Source organism: Lissotriton vulgaris, chromosome 6 (assembly GCF_964263255.1).
Source record: "Lissotriton vulgaris chromosome 6, aLisVul1.2, whole genome shotgun sequence".
Classification (NCBI taxonomy): domain Eukaryota; kingdom Metazoa; phylum Chordata; class Amphibia; order Caudata; family Salamandridae; genus Lissotriton; species Lissotriton vulgaris.
In genome coordinates this window covers 1,006,533,143-1,006,548,972 of record NC_141694.1, presented here as the reverse complement: position 1 = coordinate 1,006,548,972, position 15,830 = coordinate 1,006,533,143, and the positions used below count along the sequence as shown (strand labels likewise).

At 49.1% G+C, this 15,830-nt stretch overlaps 1 protein-coding gene across 1 annotated transcript in view; it reads left to right on the top strand.

The window, feature by feature from the left end:
• Positions 1–15,830, top strand: part of URB2 (URB2 ribosome biogenesis homolog) — a 966,667-nt gene that overhangs the window by 309,890 nt on the left and 640,947 nt on the right. Inside the window, exon 5 of the mRNA XM_086927065.1 lies at positions 1,371–1,531. Coding sequence (XP_086783191.1) covers positions 1,371–1,531 — 161 coding nt within the window. The remainder of the gene's footprint in view (positions 1–1,370; positions 1,532–15,830) is intronic.

The following is a 15,830-nucleotide window of genomic DNA, read 5'->3' as shown; positions in this document are numbered from 1 at the left end:
GTTTGCGCTGTAAAGTATGCCGGTATTTTTCATATCTGGTAATGTTTCAATAAACAAAATGCGATTCTCCTGGCAAAAGTCTCTTAAATAAACAAATGCCCGGTAAAGAAATGCCCCAAACAAAATGCCATTCTGCTCGCAAAAGTCTCTTAAATAAACAAGTCTCTTCTTCCCGGATTCGGATTCCGATGTAATGGTTAACGATGTACAATGAAATGCGATGCACTTGCATGCGTCCTGATGACATGCGATGTGATGTCGTGCACGATGTAACAGCAGCGATACACTGTCAGCGCGATGCGATATATCCGCTGTAAGCGGTGCTTCCCATCTCTAAGGTGCCCTCTGTGTGCATTTTTCATTAAATCCCACTCTGGCATCAGTGTGGGTTTGATGTGCTGAGAAGTTTGATACAAAACTTCCTAGTTTTCAGTAAAGCCATTACGGTGCTGTGGAGTTCGTAATGACAAACTCCCAGTACCATATATTCTTAACGGCATTACTGTACTTACAATGTCTAAGAATTGACTTAGACACTGTAGGGGTACAAGGCTTATGCACCTGTACCCTCACCACTGGTATAGTGCACCCAGCTACAGGAGTGGCTGACGTATGCCAGGGCAGTGGGTTGTAGGCATGGTGCACACAGAAGTGTGCCATGTCGACTCTACACTTTGTTCTGCACTAACAAGCAGCCTGCAAAGGCAGTATTTGTGTTTTTAAAGGTACAGGGACTCTAAGGGTGGCACAATAAGTGCTGCAGCCCTTGGAGGCCTTCCCTGACCACAGTCCCCTTGGTACCTGTGGTACCAACTACAAGGTACTGACCTGTGGCCAAAGAATGCCACTGAGGTTTTGTTTTCAATGCAGTTTTAAGGAAAGAACATAGGCCATGGGTACGTGTTTGGCAGGAAACCAGGGCACACTCAGTCAGAGCACATCAGCTGTTTAGCAAAAAGTGGGAGCAGCCATGCAAAAAGAGGGCACTTACTTACAATGCACTTTAGCAGCAATACGCAAAGTTACTAGTTCCTGTGACTTGAAAAGACTTCTTTAAAGGAAAACAAGTTATACACTTGGGAGCCCAAAACTAGATAGCAGAGTCTGCACATCATGTTAATGTATAGCACTGCATGCCACGAACAGATGCTTACAGATAAGTAAAATGTTCCTTTTGTGCTCCTTTCAGCAGGTCACATTAGCTCACATAATATGCAAACTGTTTACTTTTAAGCCTAGAGGTATATAAGTAAATGCAGCTGTTGTGTAACAGTTGTTTATTTTTGTATTCCCATTGGTTAGAGACCATGTTTAATGATTCTAATAAGTTGTGTTTTTCTTAGTCACGTTTGCCTTTCTTTGGATAACAGGTCATTGGATAACTATTCCGATTATTCAGAGCTTGGAACCAGAGTTGTTCCGATTACTGGGCCAGCTGTTAAATACCTGTGCTCACGAAGAGTTTTGCACCATCATGAAGCTTGTTCTTCACGGAATTGATGTAAAAAATCTGTGGGAGAAAAGAGTTAAAGTAAGTATTGTCACTGTTCTTTCTTGCAAATCTTTTTACTCGGATGTTGTTTCAAGCTTTTTTTCATAACGTATTTTAAAACGCATGTATCCTAACTTGTTTGCAAACATCTGTCTATTCGATATTTGTAAAATTCTGTTCAAAGGTGAACCACTCCTTTGTGCAACAGGAGAAGGCTGCACACAATGCTTTATAGACTAAATAGTTAGTTTACTTTTGGTCTGTGGTGTTTTTCTCATACATAAAACCTTGGGCACATAGGATATTCTTTTGAGTGGGATGAACAGAGCGTTGGGTAATATGTATTTTCTTTTGTGGAATTTATTTTCCTCAAGCTTCCATTTTATCATTGGTTGAAATGAAATGAAATGAAAAAAGAACTTAATTAAGCGCACTGCGGCCAAGTGGCTTCCTGGCGCTGGGGGCTAGACCAAACTCACTGAAAGGGAGCGGGGAAACTAACAGGGAAATGCCTGGGAAAACAAGAACGTTTTTAGAGCTTTACGGAAGTGAGAAAAGATGGGGATGGAATGGATAGAAAGGGGGAGACTGTTCCAGAACCGGGGGGCCAGAACCGCGAATCGGGTGCCCCCGGTTCTGGATTTGTGGAAACGGGGGACATAGAAGTGGGAGAGAGAGGATGAGCGGAGAGTGCGGTTAGGGGCGTGGGGAGAAATGAGAGATCCGATAAAGAGAGGAGCTGAGTGAGTGTGAGCCCGAAAGGCCAGGCAGGCCAGTTTAAAAAAAGATCTAAAGTGCACAGGAAGCCAATGGAGGGACTTGAGTGCAGGGGTAATGTGGGCAAATTTAGGAAGACAAAGAATAAGGCGGGCTGCCTGATTTTGAATGGCCTGAAGACGGCGGGTTTCATAAGCGGGTATGCCCACGTACAAGCCATTCCCATAGTCAAGGCGGGAAGTGATAAGAGCCATGACTATGGTTTTGAGGGCGTCCGTGGAGAAATAGCGAGCGATCTTCCGAATGAGACGGAGGGACAGGAAGCAGGAAGATACGACGGAGCTAATTTGGGCATGCATAGACAGGTCCCGGCTGACCTTGATGCCCAGGGTACGAACTGAGGAAACCGGGGAAGGGGGGGACCAAAGGAAGGGGGCCAGTGAACCGCGGACCAAGGGTTTGAGGGACCACCCATGAGGACAAGCTCCGTCTTGTCCGGGTTGAGCTTCAAGTGATTGATGCTCATCCATTCGGATATAAAGACTAAGGTTGAGCAAACTTGGGAAGAGAATCAGAAGGGGAGGAGAGATCAAAGACGAGCTGGAGGTCATCCGCGTAGTTGTACACAGAGACCCCCAGCTCGAGGAGAGAGATGATAAGGGGGTAGATGTAAAGATTGAAAAGAAGAGGGGAAAGGGAAGACCCTTGGGGGACCCCACAGGTGACTAAGCGAGAGGGAGCGGAGAAACCTGAGAGGTGGACCGCTTGGGACCTGCCCTGAAGAAAGGACGCAAGCCAGGCGAGTGCAGTGCCCCGAACCCCCGCTGCGCTGACACGGTCGAGAAGGATGGAATGATCGACCGTGTCAAACGCAGCGGACAAGTCGAGGAGGACCAAGACTTGGGGGAGATTGATGTCAGCTTTCCCCTTGAATTCGTCCAGGACCGCAATACCCACTGTCTCTGTGGAATGGCCTGGGCGAAAGCCCGCCTGATGGGAGGCTAGGAGGTGGTTCTCCTCAATATAGGTGGACAGGCAAGATGTGACGTGACTCTCAAGGATCTTGCCCAGATAAGGGAGAAGAGAGATAGGCCTAAAGTTAGAAGGGAGAGAGGGGTCCAGACCATTTTTTTTAAGAATAGGAAGAACTATATCAGATTTGAAAGATGAGGGAACAGAACCCAAAGCCAAAGAAGCGTTAAGAAGGGCAAGGGGAGGAGAGGGACAGCTGGTGAATAGAGTTTTGAGGATTCGTGCTGGAGCACAGTCCGCTGGAGAACCAGACTTAACTTTAGTGAGTAGTTTGAGAAATTGGTCCGTAGAGATGGGTGGGAAATGATCCAGAGAGGAGGAGGGCAGAGGGGGAGAACAAGAGAGGCCGGGTTGGAACACCGTAGGGATGTTGGCCTTTATGTTTGTAATTTGTAATTTGTTGTGGTATTTGTAAAGCACAACGGTCGCTCCGAAAGGAGCATCTTGGCGCTGTTTGAAGGTAAGCTTTCAGTTACATATTAGATGGCGGCCATGGTATGATCGTCTGGGAGATTAAAGATCCAGGTTTTTAGTAGCTTCCTGAACTTGGATTCCTGGGTTTGGGACCTAAGACTTTTGGGCATAGAGTTCCAGGCTTTGGAGGACAGATAGGCCAAGGTTTTGCCACCTTTGGTTTTGAGATTAAACCTAGCTAGCTGTATTAGATTGTCATTGGAGGATCGTAGATTTCTAGTAGGGTTGTAGTGGGGATAGCGCCTGATGAGGTATTTAGGGCCTGTGTTATTGAATGCCCGGAATGCGACAATTAGAATCTTAAAAAATATTCTTTTATGCAAAGGGAGCCAATGGAGAGTTTTTAGGGCAGCTGATATTGAAGATTTTCTGGGTAGTTTTAAGACTAATCTGGCTGCCGAATGTAGTATACTTTGAAGTTTTTAACGATCTTCTCAATGAAAAAATCATTGAGTGAAGAGCAGAGGGTCTGGGATGGGACGAGATTAGTGCTTGTGCGGTCGGAAGTAGCTAGGTTATGGACCAGGGAGAAGATTTCTCGAGATTTATTGGCGGAAAGAGCAACTCTCTCGGTGAAGTATTTAGTTTTGGCCGCTAGGATGGCTCTTTTGTAGTCATTAAGGAGAAGTCTGTATTTAGCGCGGAGAATAGGGCAGTAATTCCGTCTCCAGTGACGTTCCGACCGCCTGAGATTAAGTTTAAGATCTTTGAGCTCACTGGTGAACCATTTGTGCGCATCATAAGGGCGGACGGATTTGACCTTCTTGAGCGGGGCAACCTGATCGCAGGAAGAGGAAAGCCAGGAACTAATGGCGTCTGCCTGCGAGTCCAGGGAGAGGTCAGTAAGGTCAGGAGCTGAAGAGGCCAAAGATAGCGAGAGAGAGTTGAGGTCAGTTTTATTCCAGCTGCGAGCCAGAACATTTTTGGGTAGAGGCAGCTTATCGGCCAAAGCCGAATGAATGGAAAATGAAATAGTGGAGTGGTCAGACCAAATGCAGGGGAGTATGGGGGGGGGGTGAAATGCCACAACGTGATGACCAAATTTGGTCCAGGATATGGTCCTGGACATGGGTGGGGGCCGAGATATGAGGTGAGAAGTTCAAGCAGTGAAGGGTAGCAGAGAAGTCTTTAGAAGACAGGTCTTCCCTGGGGTCCCCTGGCCAGTAGTTAAAATCACCGAGCAGGATAACTGAAGAGTTATTGACCACCAGCGTGGCCAAGAGATCTTGTAGAGCAGCTACGAATAACGGCATAGATTGAGGGGGGCGGTACATAAGGACAACGGTGAGAGGTGCGGGGAGATTAAGTGATCGGGCCACCAAGAAGTCCACGTTAGGTATGGGGGGGTAAGTAACGAGTTGAAATTTTAAAGTAATGGTTAGTCGAGATTAGGATAATTGAATATATTACATAAAGTAAGGTGAGCTTGTACATATATTAACGTGAACATATTCTGAACTTTTTCCCTTCTCCCTAACAAACTGCCATCCACAAATGTTAGAGATGTAAATAGTGTATTGAAGAGACTAACCTCACCCTTCATTGTATTTGGCGTGGAGGAGCGCCAATTACACACGCCCCACACACACACACACACACACACACTATATAAATATATATACATATATATATAAAAAATATATATATATATTGTAAGTTGAGTCATTTCAGTCTCAAGGGTCTTCTTGTGGCCTATTCAAGTTTTGTGAGAAGCTCTATCGGTGGTAACCATTTTTTCTTGAATTCCATGTGTTGTTTATTCAATTTGTATGTTATTTTCTCCTTCACTAATATTGTCAACAGTTTTGAGTACCATCTGACCAGCATGGTAGTAATTTGAGCTTTTCCATTTAGGAGCTATTATTTGTTTGTGCTAGGAAAAAGTAGTTCACCACCGTTCACTCCACCCTAGTCTTATGTCCTGCTCTCCTGTCTCTGAGACAAGAAAAATCACTTCTTGCAACTTAATAATAGGGTACCCCATTACCTGTTCAATTCTACTAAGAACCTCTTTCCAGAATTAATTCAGTTTCTCACATGACCACCACATGTTGATGGTTGAACTGTCCTTCCCTACATCTCCAGCATTCTACTCTCTTGTTAGGGTATATTCTTGTGATAGCACACAATGTCTTCCCCTATGTTGTCTCACTCTGTCATTTACATCCCTCTTCTGTTGCCTTTACCAAGGTGGCCTGGTATTCCCACTTTCTTATCCTTTCTTCTTTCTTTGAGTTTTTACATGTTTAGTAGTATTGTCCCTATATGCTGTACATTCTTTTATAAACTGTTTAAGCTATGTGAGGACCCTTGTCTTTCCTGACCTGTTTTTGGGGTCATACCCTTTTTTAGCAGTTGTGCATTAACCTATCCTTTTCCGTCAAAGTAAAAACTTCCTTTCAGAATTGGATATCCCCCTGTAGTGTGGCTTATGGGCCTCTTTTTGCGTGCATGTTAAATTAGCATGGCTTCTTAGAAGTATAAACGCAATTTTACCTTTTGCTGTTTTATGCACACAACCCTGCTTAGCTGTTTTGTGCAACGTTAGCTTTCACGAAGGTCTATGCATTGGAAAAGGTTTGTTTTTCGACATCTCTAGAGATACATCGTGCCCCAGTCTGTACAGTGAGTGCTGAGCCGTCAAGGTTATCATAACATGTGAGCCTGTTTATCGGCGTGTCCGTGTAACACATTCTAGACACAACATTTTGGCAGCTGCAGCCCGGGTAGGATTCTGGCGCCTTTATCATAGCACACTTGCCATAATTTCAGACACTCAGAAGATTCCAGGGATGCAGAGAGACTTGCCGATCCAGATGTAATTTTCACTTACTGAGTGGACAGGTAATGGGGCCCCCCAAAACAAGCTCAAGAGACCTTCTATAGTTTTATATTACATTGTTCCTATATAGGGAGGGTGTTTAAACTAGGCGCTATATCACCTGTTTGCACAATCATTGTAATATGATTCCTCCTTTTGTATTTTATGGAGTTGTAACCATCCTGACCATATTATTTTGATCATATGTCTGCTTATGTTGATTAAAATACTGCGCATGAGATCACGTTGTTAAAATAAATATTTTAACCTTACTGTGTCTCTTTTTAGGTCTCGTAGCGAAAACGCAGCGCGTCAGCGCTGTGTCTCGCTAGAGATCTATTGTTGCCGACTGTGCTTCCCACGAGACAGTCCCGGCCTTGCGCATCGCCTTGGAGGCGATATGAAACTGGAACGCGCGCTGTGGCCAGGCGCTGTCTCCTGGGAAGCTCAAGCACCACACACGCATGCGCACACACACACACAAGCGCCCATGCACGCACGCACATACATACAGAGACACCCCCCCCCCCCGGACACATACACACACACGCGCGCACACACACACGTGCACCGAGGCCCCCCCTCCCCCGCCGTCACCGTCGCACACATACATACACACACGAGCATACACGCACACACACACACACAAGTGCACCAAGCCCCCCCAGCCTTTTGGAACTTACCTGGCCAATGTCAGGGACTCTGCTCTCAGCACTTTGCGCCCAACCTCCTGCTGGCGCGGCCCCGGGGCTCCACACCGCTCACAGGAGCCCCGGGCCGCGAGACGCATTGACTCCGCCTGCCTCCTCTTCCGGTCTGGACGTGGCCCCGTCCCCGTCACAGGCGACCGTGCCTGACTTCCGGGGCGGCCGCGGCGGGATTCCGGGGTGTACTCTGTTTTCGACGCATTTAATGTATTATCATGTTTCGCTTCTATTATGATTTTAAATAATTGTCAATAATGATCCCCAATATGATAGAAAGACGGTTAGACGCTGCAATAAGTATTTTTTGCTTCACAACCCTTGCTAGGGCTCACAGGCCAGGACAAAGCACGTTTAAGCTATCAACTCTAATATTATAGAACCATCACTGCGCTTAGGCAACCGCCTGCCTACCGCGCGGCAAGCCTTCCCTGCTAAGTCAAGTTCATGCTGTAACCAGAACTCCCCTATCGACTTTTAACAAAGTGCTGGTTCCGAGAATCCACGAATACAGAAACATTCTGCTCTGGGGAGTGCACTCGAAGAGCTCTGGAGTTAACGAGACGCAAAGAGATATGTATGCAGCTTTAACATTCCTCTTCAGCCTCGTAGCGAGTTCTCTGTTAGCAAGGAGGTAACAGGAGCAGAATCAATCCCAGCCTTACCCCACCGCGAGTTAACGTCCACGGAATGGGGAGTAACCCAGCAGACCCAGAATTACCCGACCTTTTTCTAAAAGTGCCCCTCCATACTGTTGGTGGGGGGGTTTACTGGTGTCATTGGCATCTGTTTTCAGCAGGTGATGGGTGCCAGCGGATGGCTGGTGTTCCGGGCTCTACAGCCATGCCAGGGTCGGGGAGTTTTGTCCATATCCCTAGGCCAGAGGAACTGGGTCCTTATGCCTTTGCTCACAGTCACTCTCCAGCCACGGGTTACAGACCACTGAACTGCTCTTTGTGAAACAGAGTTCAATGTTTCTGGACAAGGTAATTTGGGGGTCTGAAGCACCAGACCATTTGTTGTCCAGAGCAGTATCACCCCCCTCCACCAACTTCCCTGTATGCCCCACTAGACAATTCAAAATAAGGCCCTCATTATGGAAACATGCATTTTATAGAAGTTTCTACTATTGGAAAATTTACCTTTTAATAGTTTCTGTCCTACTAGTACTGCCATTCAAACTGCTCCAGCTATTTCCGCATTTTCGCTCAAAGAATTGCGTTCACATCCTCTTTATGGAACTCCCGCTTGGAGGGAAACCTTACATAAATGTCATGTTATTCCTATTTGTACAGTTCAAACTAGCTTATTTACAGCTTCGTGATGCATTCGTTATGAGGTAGGCCATCAAGAATCTGCATACCTCAGAGGGTATCAATCATTTATGTCTGCTGTTTGTTGGGGTTTGGCTGAATGAGGTTAAGAGACAGCAGGGCTTTAAGTGGGATGAAAAAACTGGGGGGTCTCTCCAAGGGGTGTGGCCAGTGTAATTAGGGACGTGGCTTTACACATCTTACGCTAAAAATCTGTGTTTAGCATAGTGTGCAGCCCGACTTGCATTTTGCTGTTTCTGTCATTGCATCCAGATATGTGATACAACAAGTAACATCATACCTACAAGTAAGGACTATTGGCTTTGTCAATGGTTATTAGTTGCATAAAATACATAAGCTGCAACTAATGCTTGCCTTGTTACATATAATATTAAAAAAGCTTCCAATTAAAGCCCTGGTGACCTTACCACAATGTTGCTGCTCTTGCGTTTCAGAAAGAGAAGGGAAATCCAGAAGGAAAATGACTCTTTAAAGGATTTCCCTTCCCCCACAACGCTTAGCTGCCATGACGTCATGCCATAAATTCTTCTAGTGAGAAGTGAGCAGTGTGAGCAGTGCACATCGATGTGCCTGCTGTCTCGAAACAGGTCTCTATCGGCTATGTTTTGTGCCCTGGCGCTTTTTTCCGGACTGCAGTGACATGCTTTGAAAAAAAAGGAACCGCCTGTGCCAGGGCTCAAAACAGAGCCAGATAGAGACCCGTTTCGAGCCCCCCTTAAAAAAAACTGCCGGTGCTCAGACCCCTTGAGACCCGGCCCACTTAAAGCCCTGCTAAGAAGGATATAAGGAAAGGAAATTAAGGAGAAACCTTAAGCAGTTTAGAGAAGTAATCGCACCAGATAATGGAGTGTCACACATAGATGCCACGCACCTCACAGGAGATTGCATCACGCAGTCATTTGGGCTGATCCAGTAGGTCAGAGAGCTCCCAGATTCCTTGGGCAGGTTAGTTCATTAAATGCCACCATTAAGAATTCTATAGTGGAACCCCATGTTTTGTCAAAGCACAGTAGTGTATTTGTAATACTCTCTTTTCCATACCTAGCCCCTCCCACATCTTGTGCAGCCAATCCAGTCAAGTCAGGACACTCTCAGCTCCCCATCTGGAAAGCAGAACCTGCTTGGCGGCCCCAGATGGCTGGCTCTCCCTCGGAAGGTTTGAGAGGATAGATTAAGGCATTCGGAATCTCTTATAGCATATAGCTTGGGATCCTAATCTGTGTCATAGGTGTTGTTTATGTCAGACAACATGGCCTCTCAAAACTGTTGAATTTTCGGACAGTGCCAAAACACGCGTGTGCCCTTTTAACCACAGCGGCAGCAGCTCTGTGTGCCCCCCTTCGTTCCAGCAGGCCACCCTAGCCGGGATATAGTACCAATTGAGTGTTATTTTAAGAAACATTCCTTTACCGGCGGGTGCTGCAAAAAGAGGCCCTGGGCCTGTGTACAATATCCTGCCATTCCTTAAAGGAACATTCTTGCTCAAATTCGGACTCCCATCTACGCTGTGCTGGGGATTTGGTGTGGTGTGAGGAGGAAAGAATACATATCGGAGAGCAGGCATTTGTCTGAGTGGCAGGTTATGAACCATTGTTCAAAGTTTGTTAGAGGGAGGCCATTGTGTATGTGGCTGTGGGGCATGTGAGACCCAGTGCCTCCGGGAAATATATTGCCAATAAGCCTCACTACGGAAACTATAACCAGTCCATCACCCCTTCGGCATCAAAGAAGTCTCCAATTTTCTTACAATTAGCTTCCGGACACTTAATGTAGCAATCGCCGTCTTTAGCCGGTGGGAAGTCCGGGTGGCCTATAAAAGAGGTGAAAGGGGATGTGTGAGTGGAGAGGTGTCGGGACTCCTGCACCGTGTTCCATATTCCCACCGTAGCCTTAAGAATTGGCGAGATATATACCACAGCAGGTCGATGTTTTTTTAAGTACCCAGGGCACCTTCCAGATATGGGTTCCTGTGACTACTCAGTCAATGAAACACTAAGGTTTCCCAGAAGTGAGCCTGTACCATTCAATCATTTAACGCAGCTGGACAGCTTGGTAGTATCTCTCTAGGTGTGGGATTCCCAGATCGCCTTCCTTCTGCTGAAAGTCAAATACCAGTTTTTGGCAAAACACGAACCCAGTGAAAGTGTATGTGATAGGGACATGCAGCATTAATTAAATCCCATGGGCCATCAGGCTGTGAAAGCATCTTGGTTGCTTTAGTTTTTTGCAATGCGTGGGTTCCCTGGCTCCTCCATCTTGGGGGGCCTACCACTCGCTGTATTGTTGGGGCAGAATGCAAAGACTAATTACCTTTTCACCCCAGACCGTCAACAGCTCAATGCTCATCCAGCAAGAGTAATAACAATGATTTTGGTGTAGGGCTGTAAATACCTTCTTTTGATAAAAATACAATCTCTGAATGGGCACTATTCACAAGATCCAAGTTTAAGAAGATATACTATTGTCGGCGTCTCATTCAGAACCACGCAGTCTCAACAATCACAAATCACAGTCTTCGATTAAAAAAACCTCCGTTCGGAAAAGTGCACCTTGAGTCCATTTGGACACCACTACTGCCATGCACACACGGACACCACCACTGCCATGCACACACGGACACCACCACTGCCATGCACACACGGACACCACCACTGCCGTGCACACACAGACACCACCACTGCCGTGCACACACAGACACAACCACTGCCATGCACCACATCACTCAGGGGCACCGCCACATCACTCAGGGGCACCGCCACATCACTCAGGGGCACCGCCACATCACTCAGGGGCACCGCCACATCACTCTGGGGCACCGCCACATCACTCTGGGGGCACCGCCACATCACTCTGGGGGCACCGCCACATCACTCTGGGGGCAACACCACATCACTCAGGGACACCACCACATCACTCGGGGACACCACCACATCACTCGGGGACACCACCACTTCACTCGGGGACACCACCACATCACTCGGGGACACCACCACATCACTCGGGGACACCACCACATCACTCGGGGACACCACCACATCACTCGGGGACACCACCACATCACTCGGGGACACCACCACATCACTCGGGGACACCACCACATCACTCGGGGACACCACCACATCACTCGGGGACACCACCACATCACTCGGGGACACCACCACTTCACTCGGGGACACCACCACTTCACTCGGGGACACCACCACTTCACTCGGGGACACCACCACTTCACTCGGGGACACCACCACTTCACTCGGGGACACCACCACACCACTCTGGGTCACCACCACATCACTCAGGGGCACCACTCGTCACTAGGGGACACCACCACATCACTCGGGAGCACCACCACTTCACTCGGGGACACCACCACATCACTCGGGACACCACCACATCACTCGGGGACACGACCCACTTCACCCTTCCACCAACTCCATTACAATAACTTTTATTTAAGTATTAAAAAAATGAAAAGCCATTGTTATTTGTAATATCAATGTTCGAGGCATGTGGGCTGCTGAATTCATATCTGTGCATAGATCGCCGCCTAGTGTTGGGTCCGGATGATTGCACATTGTTGTCCTGGAAGAGTCTTCGAAGTATCACGAGATAGGTGGCTCCTCCCCTGGACTACAGTGCGCATGGGCATCGCCTCCATCCCCAGATTGTTTTTTTCCGCCATTGGGTTTGGATGTGTTTCGGTTCCCTCTGTCGGAATCGATAGTTGTTTAACTTTCCTTAAGTGAGACCAAAAGGTCTTTAGGTCTCGCGTCGGTATTGTTCATCGTTCGGGTTGGTTTATTCATCGGCTCCGAACACTTGCTGCCCTTCCGCGTGCTGTCGGCGCGGACGGGCCTACACGACGCTCCAGACTACTTCAACATGGAACGAACTCCGTTTAAGAGGTGCCCAGTGTGCGCCTCAAAGTATTCTCACCTCGACGTGCACCCAGTGTGCAACAGATGCTTATCGCCGGACCACGACGAGGCCAGGTGCATGGCCTGCTCCAAGTTCCGGTCGAAGAAGACACTCAAGCTACGTCGGGCCGCAAGGCTGCAGGCCCAGTTGTCGGCACCCCCTCCAGCCAACATCTTTGAGGAAGATGCTGAAGACGACACCGTCCTACAGGTTTCGGACTCTAACCCGGCGTCGGAGGACGAGGACTACGACGCGGGAGATGAGGAGTTCGAGGAAGTCGTCGAGGAGGTAGGGGACGACGACGGGGCCATTGCCACCGTGGAGGATAGCTCAGAAGAAGAGCATCCTCATGCTGACTCCGGGGCAGCACCCCAGCATAAGGCCCAGGTCGAGGGATCGCCTTCGGGCCTTACCCAAGACCTCAATACTCGTCCCACAGCCCCGCCTCCGGGCCCGGCCACGGACATTGGTGATGCGCCACTCCCGGTACAGAAACCGAAAGTGAAGCCATCTGGGTCAACACCATCGGTATCGAAACCGAAAGTGAAAGTGCAAGTCGCACTGGTGGGATCTAAGGCTACAGAGGCCTCGGCGCCGAAGACATCCAAGATGGCCGCCGAGATCAAAAGCCACGCCAAAATGGTCGACCCGAAGACCCCCGTGCCGAAGCCGAAGGCGAAAACGCCCGACGCGGCTGCGTCGGCGCCGAAGCTGGTCGACGCTCTGAAGAGCCGCGTCGACGCCAAGAAGGTCGGTGACCCTAAGAAGCCCTCCAAAAAGCGTCAGGACGACCCAAAGTCTCTGACTGCACCGCTCCCGGTCGACAAAGCCAAGGGTGGTGCTGTGTCGGCTCCGAAGACTACGCCTTTAGTCGCCGACCCGACTCCGGACTCGGAGGAATCACTCGAGCCGGTCCAGCCCTCCCCCTCCTTTACCAAGAAGGTCACGGAGTCCCTTCAGCGTATTCGGGGGGGAGCAGGGGCTCTCGAGCCGAAGGATGTGGCGCCGAAGCCTCCACAGAAACCGGCGAAGGCGCAGACGCCGATTCACTACACGCTGCCGCCCAAGACGGTGCCGAAGGCTTTTGCACCAACACATGGGGCCGGGGTGCCCTTGAAGCAGGTTTCGACGCCGAAGGCGTCCTTGGTGGTGCCGAAGCCGCGGCACCAGCCACTGGCAGAGGAGGAGCGTCGGGAAGTTGTCATCGACGCCAACACTGGCAAGCTCTCTCTCCTTAAAAGGAAGATCACCCCGGAGCCTGTGTTGGAGCATTTTCATATTCCACTCAAAAGGAAGTTGGACTCTGCGGGCGATTCTGCCCCTATGGAGCCTACATCTCCACAAGGTTTGGATCTCTCCCCCGCTCACTCTAACGCTGGAGAGGGTGACGGGGATGAGGAGGAGGAGTACAATTATCCAGCCTACTCGGATCCAGAAGAGGTCAATGAGCCATGGTCTGCTGGAGGCGACCCTGAGGACCCTCAGTCAGGACACGAGCCGCAGCTTTTTGCTGCAAAAACTTCCCCAACAGAGGACTCTGCAGCCTTCAACGCTCTAATTGAAAGAGCTGCGGCCAACCATGATGTCGACCTCCATGCGGACCCTGTGGATGTCGATTTTCTGTTTGACACTTTCTCAGTGGCTGAAAAGACTGTCAAGACATTGCCAATGCTCAAGGGGGTGATAAAGCATGCACCTGAGGTTTTCAAGGAGCCCACCCGGGCAAGAGTCATCAATCCTCGTATTGATAAAAAATATAAAGCGGCGCCCACTGACCCGACGTACATCAAGGGACAGTTGCCACTGGACTCTTTGGTTGTCTCCAACGCACGTAAGCGGGCGAACTCACAGACCACGGGTGATGCTCCTCCCCCAGACAAAGAATCGAAAGTCTTTGAAGCCTCAGGGAAGCGTATTGCTGCGCAGGCAGCTAATATTTGGCGCATTTCAAACACGCAGGCCCTACTTGCACGCTACGATAGGGCACACTATGACACCCTAGAAACACTTCTACAGCACTTACCTGATCAGTACAAGGAGGGAGCTGAGATGTTAATTCAGGAGGGGAAGCTTATCACCAATGCTTCCATTAAGTGCGCACTGGACGTGGCTGATACTGCCTCCAGGGCTATAAACACTAGCGTGCTACTGCGGAGGCATGCATGGCTTAGAATATCAGGCTTTAAACCAGACATACAGACTACCATCCTGAACCAAACAGTTAATCCAGACCACCTGTTTGGACCGGAAGTGGATGCAGCCCTTGAAAAGATGAAAAAAGACACTGACACTGCTAAATCTATGGGTGCCCTACAGTCCCAGCAGTTTCGGAGGGGTTCCTTTCGCCGCTCCAATAACAGAGGCACCTCAAGGGGTCAGGCATCGCAATCCACGCAATACTATAAGAGCAACACCCAATCCTCATACACCAACAAGGGTAGAGGTGGTTACAGGGGCAACAACATCAAAGGCAGAGGACGTGGAAATAATAACTCCAGGTCCTCCACCGCCAACAAACCGTGACGCCTTGTCGCTGCCCCCCGACCACTCAACACCGGTCGGGGGGAGACTCCAGCAGTTCCTGCCCGCGTGGAAATCCATCACCACGGACAGGTGGGTCAAATCTCTTATCCAGTACGGTTACTGTCTGGAACTCACTTCCACTCCTCCAAACATACCTCCAAGAAACCGTCCTATGTCCGGCGAGCACTTGCACTTGTTGCAGCAAGAAGTCCAAGTCATGCTGCAAAAAGGGGCAATAGAGCTCGTTCCACTGCAGGAAAGGGGAACAGGGGTGTACTCTCTGTACTTTCTGATCCCCAAGAAGGACGGATCCCTCAGGCCCATCTTGGACCTCAGGCCCCTCAACTGGTACATTCTTTCAGAACATTTCCATATGCTCACCTTGCAGCAGGTTCTCCCTCTGCTTCGGCAGGGGGACTTCCTGGCTACACTGGATCTCAAGGATGCATACTTTCACATTCCCCTGCATCCTTCACACAGGAAGTACCTAAGGTTCACCATTCAGGACCAGCACTACCAGTTCAGGGTTCTGCCTTTTGGTGTCACCACGGCGCCCAGGGTCTTTACCAAGTGCCTGGCGACCGTGGCGGCGCATCTAAGACGTCAAAACATCCACGTCTACCCCTATCTGGACGACTGGCTCATTCAGGCAAAGTCGGAACAACAGTGCGCCGACCACGTGTCCCGCACCATTCATCTCCTACACGATCTGGGATTCTCACTGAATTACCCAAAATCCCATCTCCAGCCCGCCCACATACGGCAGTATCTGGGCGCGACAATAAACACTCTGGCGGCCACTGCGCAGCCAAATTCAG